This window comes from Styela clava, chromosome 13, assembly GCF_964204865.1.
Source record: "Styela clava chromosome 13, kaStyClav1.hap1.2, whole genome shotgun sequence".
Taxonomy (NCBI): Eukaryota; Metazoa; Chordata; class Ascidiacea; order Stolidobranchia; family Styelidae; genus Styela; species Styela clava.
Genome location: NC_135262.1, coordinates 9,744,612 through 9,766,246, shown reverse-complemented (window position 1 = coordinate 9,766,246; position 21,635 = coordinate 9,744,612). Strand labels below are relative to the sequence as shown.

The 21,635-nt window shown below is 36.4% G+C and overlaps 2 protein-coding genes across 2 annotated transcripts; both read left to right on the top strand.

The window, feature by feature from the left end:
* Positions 1 to 4,739: 4,739 nt before the first annotated feature.
* Positions 4,740 to 7,104, top strand: LOC120333088 (spermine oxidase-like). The gene is made up of 3 exons (XM_039400439.2): positions 4,740 to 5,015; positions 5,318 to 5,450; positions 5,869 to 7,104. Exons 1-3 carry the CDS (start codon positions 4,740 to 4,742, stop codon positions 6,978 to 6,980), a joined length of 1,521 nt encoding a protein of 506 aa, XP_039256373.2. The 3' UTR covers positions 6,981 to 7,104.
* Positions 7,105 to 18,958: 11,854 nt separating this feature from the next.
* Positions 18,959 to 19,495, top strand: LOC120333087 (spermine oxidase-like). Its single transcript, XM_078119427.1, has one exon. The coding sequence runs from the start codon at positions 18,959 to 18,961 to the stop codon at positions 19,493 to 19,495; it is 537 nt and encodes a 178-aa protein (XP_077975553.1).
* The last annotated feature ends 2,140 nt before the right edge of the window (positions 19,496 to 21,635 follow it).

Here is a 21,635-nt window from a genome sequence, read left to right as displayed (position 1 = left end):
CAAAATATTGAATACATAATTGTAACTATGATCGCCGATGTCATATTCATTAGGTGTGTATGACGTAGTTAACAGTGATGTCGAAAAAAAGACATGGAGTTACAGCAATAATGATAGTACAAATGTTATGGAGAACGACGGCAATGACAGCCCTACTTAGTTGAATTCGTCGGATTCGTCATTTAGTAGAGGTTGGTAATTTATATATGAATAGCGTAAATAAAACGAAAATAGCGCAATTTGAATTTGTCCCATTATCAGTAGAAAAACACTTGGAGCTACATACAGAATCAGCTGTGTCTATCATTTCAAAAATGTTTACGATTTATTCCGTTTGAATAATACAAAAGTTTACTTGAAACCCTATTCCGGGGATAAGATATATCCATTGAGCGACTTTTAAGTTCAATGTAAATATTGATGGCTAGTTGCAAATCCATATTGTACGTAACGAGCACAGCGACGAGGTCCTATTTTGACTGGCTGCATTAAATTCAGTTGGACTGATTAAAGATTTTCGGACCTCCTGAAGTATGCGCTCCAAGATGGCGCACATCCTGAACTCAGGTTGTGTACTAGGTTAGGGTTCAGGTAATGCGACATCTTGGTGCGCATACTTCAGGAGTACCAGATTTTCACTATACGTGAGGTAACGTAACCAGTTCTACCGAAACCACAACTCGATTGAAAATTTATTAGAAAAATACAGTGGTGTATATTCTGATAAACTTGGGCTGCATAAAAGGGACAAAATCCGAACTGGTTTTGAAAAAGGGCGTCACACCTAAATTCTTACCTTGTATGCATGTACCCTTTGCGGCATAAAATCGAAGCGGCTTTGGAAAGGCTTGGACGCCATGGTATAATTACACAAAAATCATGTTTAATGAGGGGCTACTCCAATAGTTCCGATTCTCAAAAAGGACTATAAATTAAGACTTTGCGCTTAATTTAAAGCGACTGTGAATCCTGTTTTTTGTGTAGATCAAAATCCATTACCAACAATAGATAACCTTTTCACAGGAGGACAAGACTTCAGCAAACTAGATTGAAACAAGCTTATTTGCAAATGGGGGTTAGAGAGGAGTCGAAGGAAGAATTGAGGTAATAACACTGAGCACTTGGACAGTATTGAAAACTTCCCATGCGTCTGCAAAAGTTAAACAGCGTTAAATTTTGTGGATACAGAGTTGATTGTAATGGGCTCCCCTAAACGGATACCAAAATTAAAGCCATTCGTGACGCTCCTGGGTCGGAAAACGTCAGTTAAGTGAAATCGTTTAATGGCATAGTTTATCAATATCAAAAATTCATTCCGAATTTGTCATCATATGTTCAGGTTTTTAACTTTGGATTTTATTCGTTTTCCCGAGTTTCCGTGTATCAATTGTACCTTTTTGCGTATAGATATGCCATCCAATAAAATCTATACGCCAGGAGTTATAATTTGACTGACGAAATATAAAAGCCGTTGAAATGGAATTCCACGGAGAGTAGATGCCGATTTCTTTTTTCATTTATTTGCCATACCCTCTGTATCTGAAACATTGCTATCGACTTCGACTATTAGACTTGGACATTGGACGGTGGATACTTCTCGCAAAAAAGGCCCAAATTTTACATGCTTGTTTGTATTGGTAGCAGTGACCAAACCTCAATATTTTAATGGTTAGGTAACAATTAAAAAAAAATTGTTCAGGTAGATTTTCAATCATGTTTGTAAGCATCGACTCGTCTTCATACTTTCGAATGCTATTCATCAGTTTTTAGTTATGTTTCAAAAACTTAGGTGTAAACGAAACAGCTTACTGGTAGCTTCATCGCTGGGAAAGCTTGGAAAGACTAATAATGCATCCGCTGTGGCCGATCTCGTGTGTAAAGTTTGTACCTGAAATTTAGAGCAAGATTAACCTTGGTTTCTATTTCTGAAACCCGGCAATTAGCGAGAAATTGGAATTTATATCTTGCGTAACCGCCCATACATTTCGATCAATAAATCAGGGGTAGGGAAAATTGACTGTCCACTATCTTCGAAGTTTTTCTTTCTATTAATCTCGCACATTGCACAAATTATTAGCCTTTGCATGCTATTTTGTCCCAATTCTTTATTTGGGTAATACGAGTTCAACTGAGATCACCAGGGGTCAAAAGGTCACGAAAATCTTAGGGGAAAATCGACTCAAATATCAATACAGGGGAGGTCGCTACGCTATCCGCTAGGGGAAATGTATAGAAATATTTTTAGTAAGTTAAGAAGCAGATGTTTGTTTGGAGTTTGTTGGAGGACACGGGTCGCTGCGCCGGACGAATGACGGAAATTCGTCCGGCGCTCTGCCCCCGACCCTTCTAGTCCACTAAGAAGTTCAAATACCACATAATAAACTGATCACCCCTAACTAGAGTCGAATTTTTTCCAATTTTAAGGTCCGTGATCACTCCACCATGACGAATTTTTTTTGACATAAACTAGACCTCAACTACCTTGTATGACCCAAAAATGGCATCTCTGCCTTTTACCATTCTCGAGATATAACATAAAATCACTGGAGCGTGACTGAGGAGCTGGAGAAATTTTTTTTTTTTAAAATGGATTCAAATAATTTTTCTAAACATGCCCATGCCTTTACTTTATTAATAAGTTCCTTCAGAGGCCTGCAATAAGCCAAAATCACTAAAGCGTGACTGGGGAGTAGGAGAAAAAAAAATTCTTCAAAAAAATGTTGAACTAAATTTTCCAACGATACCTATCTATTTTATTTCTCAATAGCTCCATTTTTAAGTGCGCAACCTTCTTACGCCACTGGAGGGCGATTGGGAAGGGGAAACACCGATTTTTCGGTAAAGAAAACTTCAATCAGTTATACTCTTTGAGAATTAAGCAAATCTTTGCCCAAAACCCCATTCATATGCCTCAGAATTGCCTAAAAACAATAGAACCTAAGTGAGCGTGGTTTTGCACGAGTTTTCTCACCACAGAGGGCGTGGGGGCAGTGCCCCCGCACCCAATTATACTTGGAAAAATTCCCAAGGCTCGGACAAACGCTTCCCGACCCTGGAAACGAAGCTAAACGGCCTTTAACCCCCAAAATCACTTTAGCGTGACTGACTGACAGCTTGACTGGCCAATGACAGGCCCCAGACCCTTAAAAGCCCGTTTTGGCCCATTTACTATGGCCTGACCATCAAGACTAATGACATCCTTTTCACGGGTAATGATGTCAAATTTTATTTTAAAACTAAATAAAAAGACAAATATAATATACACAAAAAAGATATGTCTGAGTCGGGTATGTTAGGATTTCGGGTATGTCGAATATGGCAACCTTCGAATATAGTTTTTCGTGGCAAGAATATCGAATATGACGCACACATCTTAGTGCCGCCGTCCACGTTTTGATTGAATAAATTATCTTCCATGCCATCGTCCCCGTTTGTTTCCCGCGGGCCGCGAATACGTACAATGTGTTGCTAGCGAAATTTAGTGAGAAAACGATGATACGCGTAACATTTAAAACAAAAGCTAATGAAATGAAAAAAATTATCATGTGTGCGTGTGCTCATTTCGTACGTTACGTTCCCTATCCGCTGTCAATTTTTGCCCTTCCTCCAACCGCCGTCCTCCCACCTACGAAGGGATTCCGGAACGAATCAATTTTGTAGGTTGCAAGCACAAAAAATATTTTTTTTTCATTATTGATCTTACGGCATTGCTAGAGTTCCTTGCAGAAATGTTGAGTTGAAACGCAAACATTTCTAAAGAAAACTGCTATTCAAATTTATTGTCACGCCTACTTTAACGAATTCAATGATTAACACGTTTTTATAACATTGTGCAATTTGCAACAGGATTTTGCTAGCTAGTTTTGCTAATATGACGCTGGTATGCTTGCGACGCAAAGAGATTAAATTACTCGAACGTACCAGATTAACTAAACTGAAAACTCGTTTCGCTGATACAACATTCATAATTGGCACTTATCCGCGCGTCGCACAATATTTCTTTGCGGGCGCAGTTCACACACACCTTAAATAAAGAAATATTCTTTTCATAATTCCCTCGTGATAAAATAATTTTTCACAATAGCAACCAATTTGATCGTCACCTAAATTGAGCATGTGACAACAAAATTGTCTAACATGGACGAAGGCATTAACCTGAAATATGATCATGGTGCGGGTTGCGCACGATAGCTTTTCGGTAATTTATTGATGTTACGATAATATTGTCAACATGAGAGTCACAAAGTATCTATCGTTTTCATTATGTAGAACCACAAAATATAATTTGAAATGGCGAATTATGTATAAAATTGCTCAGTTTAAAACTACAAAGTATGGGAATTACAGTCGAAGTTGTCAAAACATACCCTCGGGTAAATGTGAAGAACGCACGTCGAGGAATTGTGATTAAAAAAAAAGAATAATTATGAAATAGTAGTCAATTTTATGGCATCGTTGTCACGATAGAAAAAGTGCGCATTATTCTAATTTACCATGTTAGTTATATCTGACTATAAATTGTTAAAGTAGTTAAATAAAAAGTTTTTAGAATAGTTCGAACATTGCGGGCATTGCCCTAGATTTTCACGTTATTAAGTTCCAGTTTGCTTTGTACGTTTCTGTTTGAGTGGCAATATGTAGTAAATTCCCATTGCCTCAAGTTAAAACTTTATGATTAAAAGATACCTAGATAGATTAGCATTTTTTTTATTTACCTCCCAGGTTCAATCAAATCCACTATGTATAAAAACACGGATGTAATCTATACGTGTTTGTTTTTGGTTACTCTGGGCCTTTCACGGACTTGTAACAGCAAGAAAGTTGTGATCATCGGCGCAGGAGTAAGTGGATTATCTGCTGCTCGGGTTTTATTTGAAAATGGCCAGTCTGATGTAACTATTCTCGAGGCAACTGACCGCATTGGAGGCCGAATATTTACAACAGAGTTCAAAGGTCATATGTATGAACGTGGAGCTCAGTGGATTCATGGCGCGGAGGGAAATCCTGTTTATGAGGTTAGTTCCGGAGCAAATGATTAAAGTGCATTATTGAAAACAACTGTATCAGTTAGCCTTAATTTTCCTTCGTTCCTTGTTTTCCTCATAAATAATACTCTATGTCACCCACTGTATTCCTCATCCATTTTCCCACCTCAATGGTTCTATGGCCTCATGACTTGGGATTGTCTGATTGTCATCTACTGAGAATTGGCATTTAGGGACGAATCTGTATTTTAGCTAAACTTTTGCGATTTCTCTTCTCCATTTTGATCTGAGCAAATTATTAACAAAACAACGTCATTGGTAATTCTTAACAGTACCTATCTGAAGATACAAATCTCGAAATAGAGAGTTGGCCTCGCTACTCTCCACCAAAAGACTCCGAATTTCAGTACTACAGTGGGAGACCGTTGACTTCAGCTACTAAAGACTTATTCTGGAATTCGTCAAGTATATATAACTTATTATTACTATTATTTTGTGATACAACGTAAATTTGACCAGCCTTGAAGCAAACAATTACTACTTTTAATGCCTAACTGCACATATTTCATGCAGTCAATAGAGTATTTTGCGAAGATAACGTGAAGATTGGACAATTATCAATAGCTTGACTGTTTCGATTGGGGTTTCATATCACGTACCGTAACGTGTCAGACAAACTATAACTCAAAAAATGTAATACAATGAAAAGTTTCCAACAATTTAGAAGTCGAGATGTTAATCAAGTATATCATAATATCTTGAAATTATCAATAGATCTAATTGTAGTCATTAGTTGTCAAAATGTTAAAATAGATAGCCTAAGTCATGGTGTATCCATTGCAATGTATATATTTTTTCAATTTTAACCACAATGTATTTACAGAACTTATCGATTATATCGAGTTAGAAATCGAGCGACTCATTGAATCGGTAGGAAAAAGTGAGGAGGAAGTGGCAAATCTATTACTAGGAAACCTGGCAAGAAAAATGTGGAGAAAAAATATTTTCAGACTCTATAGAAAACTTGGACTAAAAGAAGAAGAGATTAACCCCGTTCTTAAAAACAAATTTGGAGTACTAGAGGTCACTGACGGAGACCATCCCAATGTTGTTAATCACCTAGCATGGTACCAATATGAGGAGTATGGTGACAACGATGTAAAAGTTTTGGATGGATACATAAGTTTGCCAACAAAATTGAGTAAAAATATTCCAAAAAGTGCAATCAAGTTGAATAGCAAAGTTCAAGGTATACAGTGGAACAAGAAAAAAGGAAATGGAGTCACGATAACATATCTAAATCAATTTAACAAGACTGAAGTAATTCACGCTGATATCGTACTCGTGACGGTTTCGATCGGCTGTCTCAAAAAATATCACAAAACTTTCTTTGATCCAAATTTACCGGAGGATAAACAGGCCGCTATAAAGAGCATAGGTTTTGGCACAATCAATAAAATGCTGCTTTATTACGAAAATCCTTTTTGGGGCCCCGAAAAATTTTCTGATAGGTATCTTTTATGGGATTCGTACGATGGATCAACTGGTACAATACCTGAAGACGAGTTTTTTATCAAAAATCATTGGTGTCGGGGTGTATATAAGATCACAAGCTACAAAACGAATTTTCTCATGCTTTGGATAAATAAAAGAATTTCAAATCGGATACGTAGAACACCTGAAAGTGAACTCAAATTGACTGTTACAAATTTGTTAAGACGATTCCTGAACAATCCGAAATTACCAGGTCCTGATGACATCATACAAACCGAATGGCACAGGGATAAATATTTTCTTGGCACCTACAGCTATCCGGCAATTGGACAAATTTCAAGTCACCAGAAAAAAGTACGAGAACCTTTATACGTTAACGGAATGCCAAGAGTTTTTTTTGCGGGAGAAGCTTTGAGTATACCGAGGTACAGCACGGTAGATGGAGCATTTTCGACAGGAAAAAGTGAAGGAGAAAGAATCCTAAAGTTATTACAAGAATGAAAGCCGGTTTATACCTTTAGCTAATCCTTACAGTGTGAAAAAAATCACAATAATCTTGTAAGCTAATCTGTGTTTGGCTAGATGTTCTGTACTAATCGGCTAATTTTTTTCAAAAGTACATTTTTGGATTCTTTTTAAAATGTTGATTTTAATGTAGATAAAAGAATATGAAGGATACACAAAACCGTGGATTATTTTTTTTCAAAACAGACAGATATTTTAATGTGTAAGCCAGCAGAGGTCGGCAACCTTTTGTCGCTCGTGGGGCAAAATTACAAGTTACATGTCATTGGTGGGCGGCACATATTTTTAGAAGTTAAAAACCGAACGGATTGCCGATGAATCAAAATTTTCATACAGATCAGAAGTTACATGTTAAGCAGCGCACGAAGACTGAACATTTGAATATTTTCTGCACAATTAAACTATTTGCACTTAGCATCAACTTTTCTGCGTTTTGTTGCCATTTGTCTAATTATAATTAAATTATAGGCTCATTAAGCGAGTAATTGTGAACTATATATATATTAGATAGGTTATAATATAATTTAGTTTACACGTGTCTTAAAATAAATTCTGTTACGTAAAGAATATAATCGTCAAAACAGCCGTTTTGTTACTATAATTCAGTGAGGCTTCGCGGGCCGTAGGTTGCCGACCCCTGGTGTAAGCAGCTATTTTTGTGATATATACTGTTTTAAGCTGGTTACAAAAAGCAAATGCGACAGGATGTTTATTGTCAATAGTCAATTTTATTTTTTTCAACCAGCAAAAAAATAACATACAAAATCAAAAAATTAACAAAATTTAACACACATTTTTACTTGGGAAGGGAAGCCGCGGGGAACCAAATTTGGTTATCGAGCAGCGACACCCAAGATTTTCCATCTAATTTAATTTGGAAGCTCGGAAGTTAAGTTTTAAGAATAAAATGTACAGGCTTGAAGATCCCATTCTACCGGATAACTCGTAGGGTATTCCCTGATTAACCAGCTAGACAGAGGTCTGAAATTCTGATACGTGTAAGCGGCTAGAGATAGCCTCATTGCGAACACTCAATAATAAGTAGTTTATATATAACCATAGTTTAAATAGGCGCAAACATGCAAATAGCAATGAAATATAAATAGGCCATATTACAGGGTGAAAAGCACGCGAGAAATCAGTGGTGGTTATCGAGCAGCGGCACCTATAAAATAACTCTGACACTATATTATAAATAAGAAAAAGTCGAATCAAGTATAAGTAAATTGAAAAAGAAAATGCATACAATATCTCGAGGCAATCTGCTATAATCAACAGTCGCTCGCTTCAACAAAACACGACTCCGAACACCACTAACCTAGTAACCATAAATAAACGTCGGATTCTGAAGGCGTAACACTGGCATTCAATTAGGTCGCGGTGGATATTGAAAGCAAAGAAAACAGGTAATAAAATCTTGTAGCATTAAATAGAAAGACCGAATATCTGTGGCGCTAAATTTAAATTAAACGAGATACGGTAACGTAGTACCGGTAACGGTACGGTACCGTACTCAGTGCTGGAGTGGTAATCTCTCGTGCAGATATACTGTATATCAATGCAGACGTGGTCCATTAAAAGAATAATTTGCGCTTTACAACAGTATGCCACGTATCGACCAGCTCGTAGAAAATAAACAAATTCAGCCATCGCATTGAATAAATTGATTGTTCTGTTGTTATTTCATTCTGTTGTTCTTCTTCATCAACCTTGGCTGATGCGGCCTAGTTTAATAGAATTTGTTCTTACATTTTTGATGGATAAAATACGCTATTCTGACGTCACAATGGTGGGAAATATCGCCGCTTTTAGCGCGCGTTACTAATGAAGGTGGTACGCGGCACTCCACAAAATCTCGAAATGGTACGCGGGCGACTAAAGTTTGGGAATCGCTGAATTACAGAAATCAAATATGAACTCATTCACTACATTAAAGTAAATACAGTAATGAATGTTTGTCATATAAAGATACAAAATTTATAAATTGAGAAAGATAGTTGCAGTAAAGTAATGAAGACATAATATATTAACTATTGCAAGTATACAGTAATTACTAGGTCATTTCAGTGATTCAATAACCTTTCACAATATATTTTTTCAGGTGGTGTCATAAAAGCAGCCACGATAAAGATCTTGGTCGGGTTGTTACAAACATTCGAAGTCATAACAGCTATCGCTAGGCATAGCCAACCGAAGTAAAAGATAGAATCAACTTCTGGAAGCTCTTAGTTATTTTAGGCTGTCAAACAACTGACTTAACAATTTACTTAATTAATAATTAACAATCTAGGGCAGCCGAACACACTCTTCCAGAATCTCTTTTATCTACTGACTGTCTAAGTTGGCTTATAACCTTAGTCAATTCAATGACGTTAGTAATGTAATAAACATGTTCCGGTTATTTTTATACGAGAACAACATCAAAGTCAACATACAAATGCGACCACTAATTGCTACCGATATACCAGCAAATGAGACGCGGGTGACGAACTCCTGGCATAAAGCATGAGAGATATTGCGTGGAATTTGTTTGTAATCTAGATCCTTATCACTTTCCAGGGGTCCGAACATTTAGGAATCGTTTAGTAGAATCTGTCCCATAATCGACAACTCGATGAATATTATAAACATTGCATTAATAAGCTTAGAGTGCATTGGAATATCAAAATTTCAGACATAATAGGTAAAACTGTGTGTGTTTGACCTCGGGCTAATTAGCTTCATGTGAAGTTGTTGAAAATAATCCGATTAACAAGCTCCATACCCCAAAAAATCCTTGCTTTGACTTTCATTTCCATTGCGTAACTTTATTGCCAAGTTAGTACCTGTACCAAATTCAAAAGGTTAAAATTAACAGGAATGTTTATCCAAGTAAGAAAAATGATGAAACATAGCTCACGAGCCTAGAATCCAGAAGCAATTGGATTAAGAGCAGCCTTGGCCAAAACATGTTTAAGATAATGGAGGTATATAGTTAGATTGGCGACAACCTACGGGTTTAGACGATGAGACAACGTTGCTTGAGCTATGCTAATTATAATACTTCTCTGCTACAATGACGTCACAACTAATACGTTTTGACTTTATAATAAGAACTTCAAGTTTATGTATTGACATTTTTTTCCCATAAAATAAAGGCATTATGACGCCTAAAACCATTCGATTAAATTAGCATACTTTTTTTAAGTTTAAAGGAATAGAGTTTTTACAAATTCAATCATTCGGCCGTATCTCAATTTTTAATTTTTTGAAGTTGACAGTGAATATTTAGAACAATAATTATTAACCTGAATATAAAATATGATAACTATGAAGCTTTTAAACTGGCATTATTCTGAAATAAGCCTTCACAATTTAAAAAAAAACGATAAAAAAAGAAACAATATTCAAAATTTATTGTCAAGGTCCTCGAAGTTTGAGCACCCTGAGCCAACCTACCTTGCTCAATATAATATACCCGGCCCAGGTTCGAATCCAATGAGAGATGTGACAATGTGCTATAGAATTTCTGAACTTCTCGTCGTGGCAGGGTGGTTCACGCTATGGCGGATCGATTGCGTCTTCCTCTGCCTACCACGTTTGCGGGCGCATTGAAAAGGCGTGTATGGCCAAGTCATCGATATTTGTGGCGTTTCGAGGATTTATTGCAAATGAGAGGCTCCTGGCAAGTGTTTACATCGATTTTCCCGATTTAGTTTAACAAATTAAATACAAAAAATCAATTAATACAGCCGTTTTAAACAAAATAAGGAAAAAAAATTAGATTTAAAACAATTCTTTTTGAACAAATCCCTACCTAAATCTGAATTCAGATGCAAATCTTCAGATTCATATGATTAACTTAGAAAATACGCTTACATCAGTTCCAAAATAACCGTATAACTAAGATAAAGAATTTGATTCATTATTGCTTTAGCATTCAAAAATTGTATATCGTGTTTCCCCAAAAATAAGACAGTGTTTTATTTCAATTTCCTTTCGACAAATATTACTAGGGCTTACAGGTTTTTATTTAAAATAACTGCTAAACATAGATTTGTAAAATACTCAAAGGAAAGATCGACTAGATCAGGGGTGGACAACCTCTGGCACGCGTGCCAAACTTGGCACGCGTGCCCATTTAATCGGCACGCGAGCGAGGCCTCGGAAACGAGATCATTCTCTTTCAGATAAAAAGTTTCGAGACTCTCTGAATTATCTGATGAAACTATAGTTGTTCATTTATTCATTAACGTATGTTAACAATCCGTTATTTATTTGAACTCTCTTTTACCGTTCATGACATAGGGCTACAAAATATTATATTATGGCGTAACAAATGAGTGAGCTCTCGAGAAATTTTGTCGAGAAGAACGCAGCATTAATTTGGCTGCATTCTTACGCAATATAGTTCGTCTGTGCCATCCTTTTCTTCATTTCTGCCTAATTTATGAAGTTGTACAGCTCATGTTGGTTAGAGTTACTAGCTAACTCACTGTTGTAAATTGATTTCAAAATAAATATAAACGATTAGGGAGGGGAATACAAGAGAGAAGTGCAGAAAACAAAATATTGAGATGCCATTCCCGAAAAATTTTCGTGTTCTTAAAACTCTGCAACTGCATTACTCTCTATGTTTTTATCTACATATACTTGTTATTAAGTCTCGTAACAAGAGTGTAGCTTAAAAGATGAAACCAGTAGGTCGTGTATTTCTTTGAAAGTTACAAAATATAAACCCAATGTAAAATCTCAATCATCGGTAATGCAGCAGCACTTACTGATATTTTACCGAATTGTGAATTTGACCGTACGTGTTTGTTATTGCGTATTTTTGCTTTGAAAGTAGCAAAGCATTGTTTTTAGTTTTGCTCGGCACGCAAATGAATTTTGTCGTTAAAATTAGCCGAACCGACACGCGAGCCGAAAAAGGTTACCCACTCCTGGACTAGATAAACAAACATTTGCCCTATTCACTAGGTCTTATTCTAAGGGGAAGGCTTATATTAAAGTTGTTTTTGAAATTCAGTCTAGGTCTTATTTTCGGGAAAACACGATATATAAAGATAAACAGACACTTTAATCTTCTTCTAAATCTATCACGTGGTGACAAAATTGTGTAATACGAAACATTCAATACGCGCTCGTATTAGGAAAAGGCGACGAACGCCTCAAGCAAACAAAAACATAAACGGCCGCATTAACCTGAAATATGATTATGATGTACACCACAACTTTTAGTTAATTTATTGATGGTACTATAATATCGTCTTGAAGTTACGAGGTAAACTAAAGATAGGGATGGCAGCTCCGTAAAGCACCGCGGTCTTGCGGAGTTCGATAAACCCGCGCCGGCCCTCAAAAATACAAGGGAGATGGTGAAATTGTCGTTCGCGGCCGTACCCATATCCGCAGCAGGTCTCCAAGGTGAACAGCTTCTGGCCGACGGAATAAAGTAGACAAGAGAAGTCGGGGAAAGAATTGGCTTTGAGTGCTGGTACCCATATGTACACCTCGTGTTCAATACGAACACAAAACGCTAGAATTATTTTGACCTAAAGCAAAATTAGGCCGATGAGTTCCTCAGTAATACGTCATCTATGGACCATACTAATTAACGGCCAATTTTTGTAGGGTTGACTTTTGAAGATACGAGTTTCGCAATTAAGTGAGCGACAAACGCAATACATACATGCATACATTCCGGTTTCTTTTGAACTATCGTTAAAATATGGCTAATTTGATTTTCATTTGTGATTCATCTCCCAGGTTTAATCAAAGACACGATGTATAGAAAAACGAGTGTCATCTATAACTTTTTATTTTTGCTTACCCTGTGTCTTTCACAACATTGTAACTGCAAGAAAGTTGTGATCATCGGGGCAGGAGTAAGTGGCTTATCCGCTGCTCGAGTGTTATTTGAAAATGGCCAATCTGATGTTACTATTCTTGAGGCAACTGACCGTATTGGAGGTCGAATATTTACAACAGAATTCAAAGGTCATATGTATGAACGTGGAGCTCAGTGGATTCATGGAGCCGGGGAAAATCCCGTTTATAAAGTTAGTATCTCACAATCAAATATGATTGTTATCTACTGACATCTTCGTCTAAAAATAAAACCCAATTTCGCATATTCCTTTTCCATTTTTCTATTAGCACGTTTTAGGCTTCATGTTTAGATTTGAGCAAACTGTAATATTACAAAAAGAAACATTTATGGTATTTTGTTATCACAGTACCTATCTGAAGATGCAAATCTCGAAACTGAGAGTTGGGGTCGCTACTCTCAGGCAAACGACTCCGAATTTCAGTACTACAGTGGAAGGCCGTTGACTCCAATTATAAAAGACTTGATTTGGAATTCTTCAAGTACACTTCTTAATTGGCTTTTTCCATGTAAATTAATGGCAGTAGTCATTGACTACGTCTAATGCGAATTCACGCATGTTTTATGCGGTAATTAGAAAATTTCGCGAATAAGGTAAAGATTGGACAATCATTATTAATGTAAAACAAACTATTATTACGACAATGAAAAGTTTTTAACAAGCCTGATTAGTACTGATTTAAACAATTACATCATAGTGTTTTACAATTAATAACAGATCATTCATTGCCAAAATGTTCGACTAAGTTTTCAAAATTAATAACAATGCAATATAGTTATTAATTAACCGATTTTTATTTCAATCACAATTTCTTTGTAGAACTTATGGATTATATTAATTTGGAAATTGCATCAATGGGAAAAAAGTGAGAAAGAAATGGCTAATTTGCAACTAGGAAGCTTGACAAGAAAATTGTGGAGAAAATTTTTTTTCAGACACTATAGTAAACTTGGACTTACTAGAGAAGTGATCGGCCCAATTTTTATAAACGAATTTGGATTACTGGAGGTAACTGTCGGAGGTCATCCGAATATTGTAAATGACCTAGGATGGTACCAATATGAAGAGTATGGTGCCAACGACGTAAAAGTTTTGGATGGATACATGATTTTGCCTAAAAAATTGAGTAAAAATATCCCGAAAAGTGCCATCAAGTTAAATAGCAAAGTTCAAAGTATAAAGTGGAATAAGAAAAATGAAAGTGGTGTCGCGATAACGTATGTGAATCAATTTAATAAGACTGAAGTAATTCACGCTGATATCGTACTCATGACGGTTTCGATCGGCTGTCTGAAAAAATATCACAAAACTCTCTTTGATCCAAATTTGTCGGTAAAAAAACAATCTGCAATTAGGCTTGCACGTAATTGACAAAAATCAATTCCGTAATTACGGCCAAATCGATTACGTAATGACCCCGTAATTGCGATATTTTTTCACACATTTAAACCTATCATAACAACCAATTGAATCCACTTCATTTTCGATTGGGACATCGAGTTTGGGTTTTCATATTTCTGGCAGTACTACACGCCGGCGACAGATGTTAAGACAAGAGTGAATTCAAATTAATTTTATTCTTATTTTCATCTTTTGTGCTAGCTTTGATTTCCTTTATCACCTTCGCAAATTAACCGTCCCAATTTTATGCGATCAATTTTATCATTACCGACACTGGTATACGGGCTTTTTTAAAATCGTATTAAAAAAAACGTCGGGTTTCCAATTTATCAAAGCCACGACGAGCGTATTTTCTCGTTTGATTATACTTGCGCTTGCCTCGCGACGAAGACTTGTTATTATTGCACCGTTTTTAACATTATTCGTCTTTACTACCTAGTCAGCATTTTATAATACTTATTGGTGCCGACTTATTGACGTTATTCCGATTACCATGCTCACATTTTACATTAAATCATTTCGCGGCCTAAATGTTGTAACATTATTTGCAACAAATTTAGATCAAATATTATATATTTGCTCATAATTTAAATACCTTACTTATATGATATGGCTTTTCCGAAAATACAAAGTTATATCGCAAAAAAATGCATATTGTGACATTTATTTTGCACTCACGAAAAAATTAACTTATTTTTCTAACTCAAGTCGATGATCCTATCGGCCAAGATTGACACAAATTTGGTCGAGTGTCGGAGGTTTTCAAGTTTCAAAATAAGTTGCTGCGTTTGGTAAAGCCAGTTAGTTAATCATATTTGGCCGAAATATTGCGAGGCATTGTGGAAAATGGTGACAGCACATTTGAACCTACGTACATTTGAACCCGTACATCTGAACCCGTAATTTGAACCCAGGACAATTGCACCTGTATACTATTGCACCCACGGACATTTGAACCCACGTACAATTGAACCCGCGTACATTTGAACCTACATACATTTACACCCGCGTACTTTTACACCCGCGTACAATTGTACCCACAGACATTTGCACCCATGAACATCTACACCAATGGGCATTTGCATTTACGGATATTAGCGTCTTTACATATACACGAATATTTAGATATCATTTTGCATGACACTGGCCCGGAGGATCGTCATCGGATAATGGCCATTGGAGATCGATCACTACTTGCACATCTAGATAGTGACACATATCTTGGCGACGGTACATTTGATGTGGTGCCCGATATTTTCTTCCAATTGTATACAATTCACTGTAAAGTGGGCGCATCCTATCCACCATGCGTATATTTCCTATTACGAGACAAGCGACAAGAAACATACGTTCAGATGTTGGAAGTGTTGAAAATCATTTTCCCAAATGCTAACCCCACCAAAATCATTGTTGATTTTGAAATAGCAGCTATCAATGCATTTCATGCACAATTTCCTCTGGCCGATATTAAAGGATGTTATTTTCACCTGTCACAAGCTATAATTCGAAAAGTTGGTTCTATTGGATTAAAAGAGAAGTTTGAATGTTTACCCTCTTTCAATCTGAAAATTAGAAGTTAGGCAGCTCTGGCTTTTGTTCCCATTAACGAGGTTGCCGAAGTCTTCACCTTGCTTTGCGACACCTTCGAAGATTCGCCCGAATGCAATCAACTTTTGCAATATTTTGAATCTACCTACATTCGTGGACCTCAAGTGGGCTCACGTCCAAGAGAAGCAAGATTTCCCCCTCGATTGTGGAACTATGCCAAAGAGATTGAAATGATGCCTTCGGCCCCAAGAACAACAAACGCTGTAGAAGGATTTCACAACGCCTTACAAGGAATGTTCCGATGCAAACATCCGAGTATATGGGGTTTGCTGAATGGCCTACGAAAAGACATTGCGGTCCACAAACTGACTGCGGCAAATGCTCATGTAGGAGTTACGGCCCACCAAAGATCAAAGTATGTACAACTTGCTGTTAGGTTGTCAGTTAAAGTTTTTTCATATGGAACCGAAACCGACAAGCTGAGGGATCTCCACTCAATAGCTCAAATGCAGTCTATTTGATTTTGACTTTGATCGTGATATCGTAAAATTTCGTTTATCGTCATTATTTTGATTTGTTGTTTAACTATTGTATCATAATTGATAAATTCCCATTTTGTAAAACGTCCATAGCTACTCTATCTCAAAATTGATCGCCCATTCGACACAAATTTGTGAGTGATAACTTTATTGAGATATTAAAATAAATGTAATCCGGAACCTATGACGTCGTTTGTAAATTGCAATATCATATTTAACAGACCCTATATGCTGAATATGTTCGATTTACTCTAAATAGTGTAAACAGCAAAAACCATTTTTGGCCACGATAATGATTTTAAAACTTCTTCACTTTCGAATATTCAACATATTCACATGACTTACGATTTCTATGTATAGTTTTGTTCTGACATTCTAATGAAACAATACTTCAATAAAACTGGCATTTGGCTATGAACATGTTGTTACAAAAATGGCATAGTTTTATCATCTTAATTTCATATTTTCTTAGAAACGAAGAATCTGTGCGTTTATCTATTTATATACAGACAATAGTATTCAATTTATAGATTGATTTTACGAAAAAGGGCAAAACCTGATTTGAGACAACACTCATTTTCAACAGTAAAGCGTGGTCGTGTATGCATACATATACCAATTTTGTAAACATGCTAGCAAGAAAACATGAAGTGGCCACAGAGCTCCCAAATCTCATGCTGGGCGGGATATCATAGTAGGCGTTTTCGATGCAATAATTTCAGAACAAATTTATAGGAGTTGACCACTAAAAATATTACTGTAAAGCTAGTTTTAGTAAGACCCTCATTTAAGACTTCATTAGTCTGTGAGATATTTGTTCCGTATTAGCCCTGGTTTCAGGTATTTCAACGAAATACCGCTTTCTAGGTCATCGTCTGTTTTGGAGATCGCGGCTAACGAATGAGATAAGGATTTACAAATGTCAATGTAAAAAAAAACAGCAAAAGAAAAAAGACCTTGGCAGAACAATGTTGTTTATATCGTTAAGAACCGTTTATCCCTCGGACTACAATGACACTCAAAAATGCTTGCTTCGTAGAAACGGGTAAATGCATATACACCAAAACTAACTACAAGTGAAACAGTGTTGAAATTTAGAATATTGAGCTTGCGCCTGTAACATGAAAGTTATTTGCGACTGGAAATTGCCGTTGGGGCAAACATTTTTTGTGAAAATGTACGTGGGTTCAAATGTACGCGGATTCAAATGTACGCGAGTTCAAATATAATATACGTTGGTTCAAATATACGCAGGTTCAAATGTCCGTGGGTTCAAATGTACGCGGGTTCAAATATACATGGGTTCAAATGTCCGCGGGTGCAAATGTTCGTGGGTTCAAATGTACATGGGTTCAAATGTCCGCGGGTGCAAATGTACATGGGTTCAAATGTACGCGGGTGCAAACGTACACGGGTTCAATCTATATGCGGGTGCTAAAATCCATGGGTGGAAATGTATGGGTTCAAATGTCCGTAGGTGCAAATGTCCATAGGTGCAATAGTATACAGGTGCAATTGTTCTGGGTTCAAATTACGGGTTCAGATGTACGGGTTCAAATGTACGCGGGTTCAAAGATAATGGAACCGTGGAAAATATATTGAGCAAGGACAAGTCCGGACTGATATAAAACGATAAAACCGTTAACAGAACATCAAGGTTTTGCAATTGAAAATGGTTCTCACACAGAATAAACACACTGGCTTATACTTGATAGCAGTTAAATTGAGAATATTGAACTGTTAAAAACAAAAAAACGATCGTCGAAATTCTTAAATCTCGTTGCCTCGGTTAAATATAATCCAATGATCAGGACATTTTCAATTAAATACTGCATAAAGATAGTTATACATTAAACATTTAGGCTACAATTTAGCTTTTTTTTTAATTTCAATCATGCATTGTGGTGGAGAAATCCCACCATTTAAATACGGGTAACTATATAAAAATAGAATAGGATTCTGGATTCGATTTAAGTATTCTAAAACAGTGGTTCCCAACCGCCGGTCCGCGGACCGTCAACGGTCTGCAAAGGATTTTTACCGGATCGCGGGAAATCCCGTCATATTGTTGTTTCTCTGCCGTCTCAATCGCTTTACCGATGCCGAAAAGACGAAGTTGCGTTGGTTCATTACGCAATTTCTTTACCGTCGTCATATTGCTGATTTTTACCGGATCGCGGGAAATCCCGTCATGTTGTTGTTTCTCTGTCGTCTCAATCGCTTTACCGATGCCGAAAAGACGAAGTTGCGTTGGTTCATTGCGGAATTTCTCTTCCGTCGTCATATTGCTGTTTGACAAGCGCGACATTAATTATCACGGTGACGTTATTGGCAAGAGAGAGAAAAGTGAGAAAAACGGCTGAAATACCGAAGCTCTAGTCTAACTTCTTCTACTTTCACTTTTTACAATCGAAGGAATTGACTGCTTTGGAGAGAGCTCGTTTCAATCGCGAAAGCGCTCGACCAATAATTACGACTTTACGTAATTCGTAACTTCCCTTCCGTAACTCGAAATAATTCGGTAATTCCGTAAATCTGTAAATTACGTGCAAGCCTATCTGCAATACAGAGGATCGGTTTTGGTGCTATCAACAAAATGTTGTTGTTTTACGGAAATCCATTTTGGGGCCCAGAAAAATTTTCTGAAAGGTATCTGTTATGGGATTCGTACGATGAATTAACTACTACGTTATCCGAAGACGAATTTTCTGTTAAAAATCATTGGTGTCGTGGCGTATATAAAATCACAAGCTACAAAACGAATTTTCTCATGATGTGGATAACTAAAAAGACCTCGAATCGGATACGTAGAACGCCTGAAAGTGAACTCAAATTGACTGTTACAAACTTGTTACGACGATTTCTGAACAATCCAAAATTACCAGGTCCTGATGATATCATAACCACCGAATGGCACCGGGATACAAATTTTCTTGGCACTTACAGCTATCCGACAATTGGACAAATGCCAAGCCACCAGAAAAAAATAAGAGAACCTTTATACGTTAACGACATGCCACGAGTATTTTTTGCAGGAGAAGCGTTGAGTGTATCAAGGTACGGCACGGTGGATGGAGCATTCTCGACAGGAAAAAGTGAAGGAGAAAGAATCTTAAAGTTTATACATGAATGAAACTCCGGTTTATACTTTGGATTAAAATAATCTTCGATTTTCTGTTCGTTGTTAGGATAATCGCATGTCTATTACCTAATTACAATATGCTCAAAACAATTTGTTCGGGTTATAAACTATATTGAAATCATACTAGGGAATGCATGGGCTTTATCTATATTGTATGGATAGTTATTGTATTCAAAAAGCCGAATATTATCGGCATTGAATTAGGAAACATGAGAAGCATTGAAATAGGATATTGTAAGAAAAACCGTGTTTTCACCTCAGGCTAACTAACATCGTATGAAGTTGATTAAAATGAGTTTTTTTTTCAATGCAATCTCAAAAACCGCTGCGGTTTCAAGAGCGATTAAACGCAAGGTAACAAAATCTTTGCAGTGAAGAACAAATGATATAAGATAACATAAAATATATTAACACAAAAATGGCAGAACTACAAAGGGTAAAGATATTTATTGGCTCATATCAATAACTGGCTGATAGTTTACAAGAGTATGGTAACCTGCCTTGAACTTGTTTAAAACATCGAAAACAAAAAGCACGCTTTAAAGCTCTAAAATTTAATTCAAATCTTCAGATTCACATGATGTTACTGTATTTTGAAAACGGACTTTTAACAATCGTTTCTCCGTAGGAAAGAAGAGCGGCGTTTAGACTTCGAATCCGTACCGATCTGAAATCAAATTTTAAATCGGAATTCGACTCCAGAAGAGCAAAAAAACATGACTTCTGTCCCGATCCAGTTGATAAATTTGTTATTGGTATACTTAGTGTTCACTACTATAGAACCATTGAGAACGTGTTGCACTGATCATTTTGTGTACAAAATTATGTGATGCCAATGCATCATACGAATTGCCGGAATTACCATTAAGCAAAGAAGACGGAAGCCTACGGGCCTCGACGTTCAATTTTGTACAATTCTTATTTTCAGGTCGTTTTTAAGTTGTAAAGGCATATTTCACAATGAAACCGATACTTGTTGTTTAAAATTGTTTAAGGTTATAATTCATTTTCCCGAATATTTACCGTTTAAAGTCCCGGTTAACAAAATAAATACGGTCGGAAAATGAATTTGTCTAAATTTGGAAAACTCAACCCCTTTGACTCTAAAAACAAAATAGGCTGATACTAATTTTTTTTCAAGTTTTTATTGTGATAACAGTTTATTGAAAATTATACAAAATTTTTTTAATATATAATTTTACTAATTTATCCAAGCAATACCAAATCTGAGAAATAATATATTTTCTGATATTTCAGATTTGTTTAATCGTAGACCCGTTTATTGAACACGAAGTGGTTACGAATGACTTGTTTTGTTATTATGTTGTTGTTCTTTATCATATAATTTTATCGTTATATGAAAAAACCTTTTTGATTACTGGACCAAATGCTTTAAAATTTTCAGTGGTTAAAGATTGTATGTTTTGCTAAAACGCCATTACTTTTATTTATTTCAAATCTTTCTGATAGATATAGCTAAATGGGATTCGGATTTTTGTATCTTATGACGTCATCAAAATTAGAGTATTTTGTGGCGGTTCCGCGAACGCATATCAGCGGGAATCTCGTGGTCAGCGAAAGTGGGAAGTTTTTAATGGGGAAACGTAGACTGCAACACCTGATCTGCTAATACTGAAGTGACTCGGATCAGTTGCTATTTCAATTCACTGATGTGTACTGGTGAATTACCGCATATGCTTTTCGGGACGTTGCTGATAAAATATTTGGTTTTACTTTCCGTGTCCATATATTTGAGCATATCTCTCTTGTAGAAGGATTTTTTCATTGATGAAATGATAGTTTTATTCATCAGTGTTGGGCAATGCCGCCTCGAAACTAGAAACAGGTGGTATGACATCAGGTGTTTTGGCGGGATGCAGTTTTATCACAGCTTTGGGTTTCTTAAAGTGTTTTGAACTCAACTCAATATCCAATTTACTTGGGTTGAATAGCGTACGTCTTGGCTGTAACTAAAATTCCGTGTTTTACACAATTTTTTATGACGTCATATTATATTGCACGCAGTCGTAAGACTGACTTTTGCATTTTCTTTTTTATCCTTCCGTTTTCTCAACCACATTAGTACTCCCAGTTGTTGATTTTTGCTTAAAGTCATTGCCAAGCCACAGAA

What these genes read in the sequence shown, in the direction of transcription:
- LOC120333087 (XM_078119427.1), top strand. Translation starts at nt 18,959, where the DNA reads ATGTTGTTGTTTTACGGAAATCCATTTTGGGGCCCAGAAAAATTTTCT.
- LOC120333088 (XM_039400439.2), top strand. Translation starts at nt 4,740, where the DNA reads ATGTATAAAAACACGGATGTAATCTATACGTGTTTGTTTTTGGTTACT. An exon ending in AGGGAAATCCTGTTTATGAG is followed by an intron (nt 5,016 to 5,317) that starts GTTAGTTCCGGA and finishes AATTCTTAACAG; the next exon opens with TACCTATCTGAAGATACAAA. An exon ending in CTTATTCTGGAATTCGTCAA is followed by an intron (nt 5,451 to 5,868) that starts GTATATATAACT and finishes ATGTATTTACAG; the next exon opens with AACTTATCGATTATATCGAG.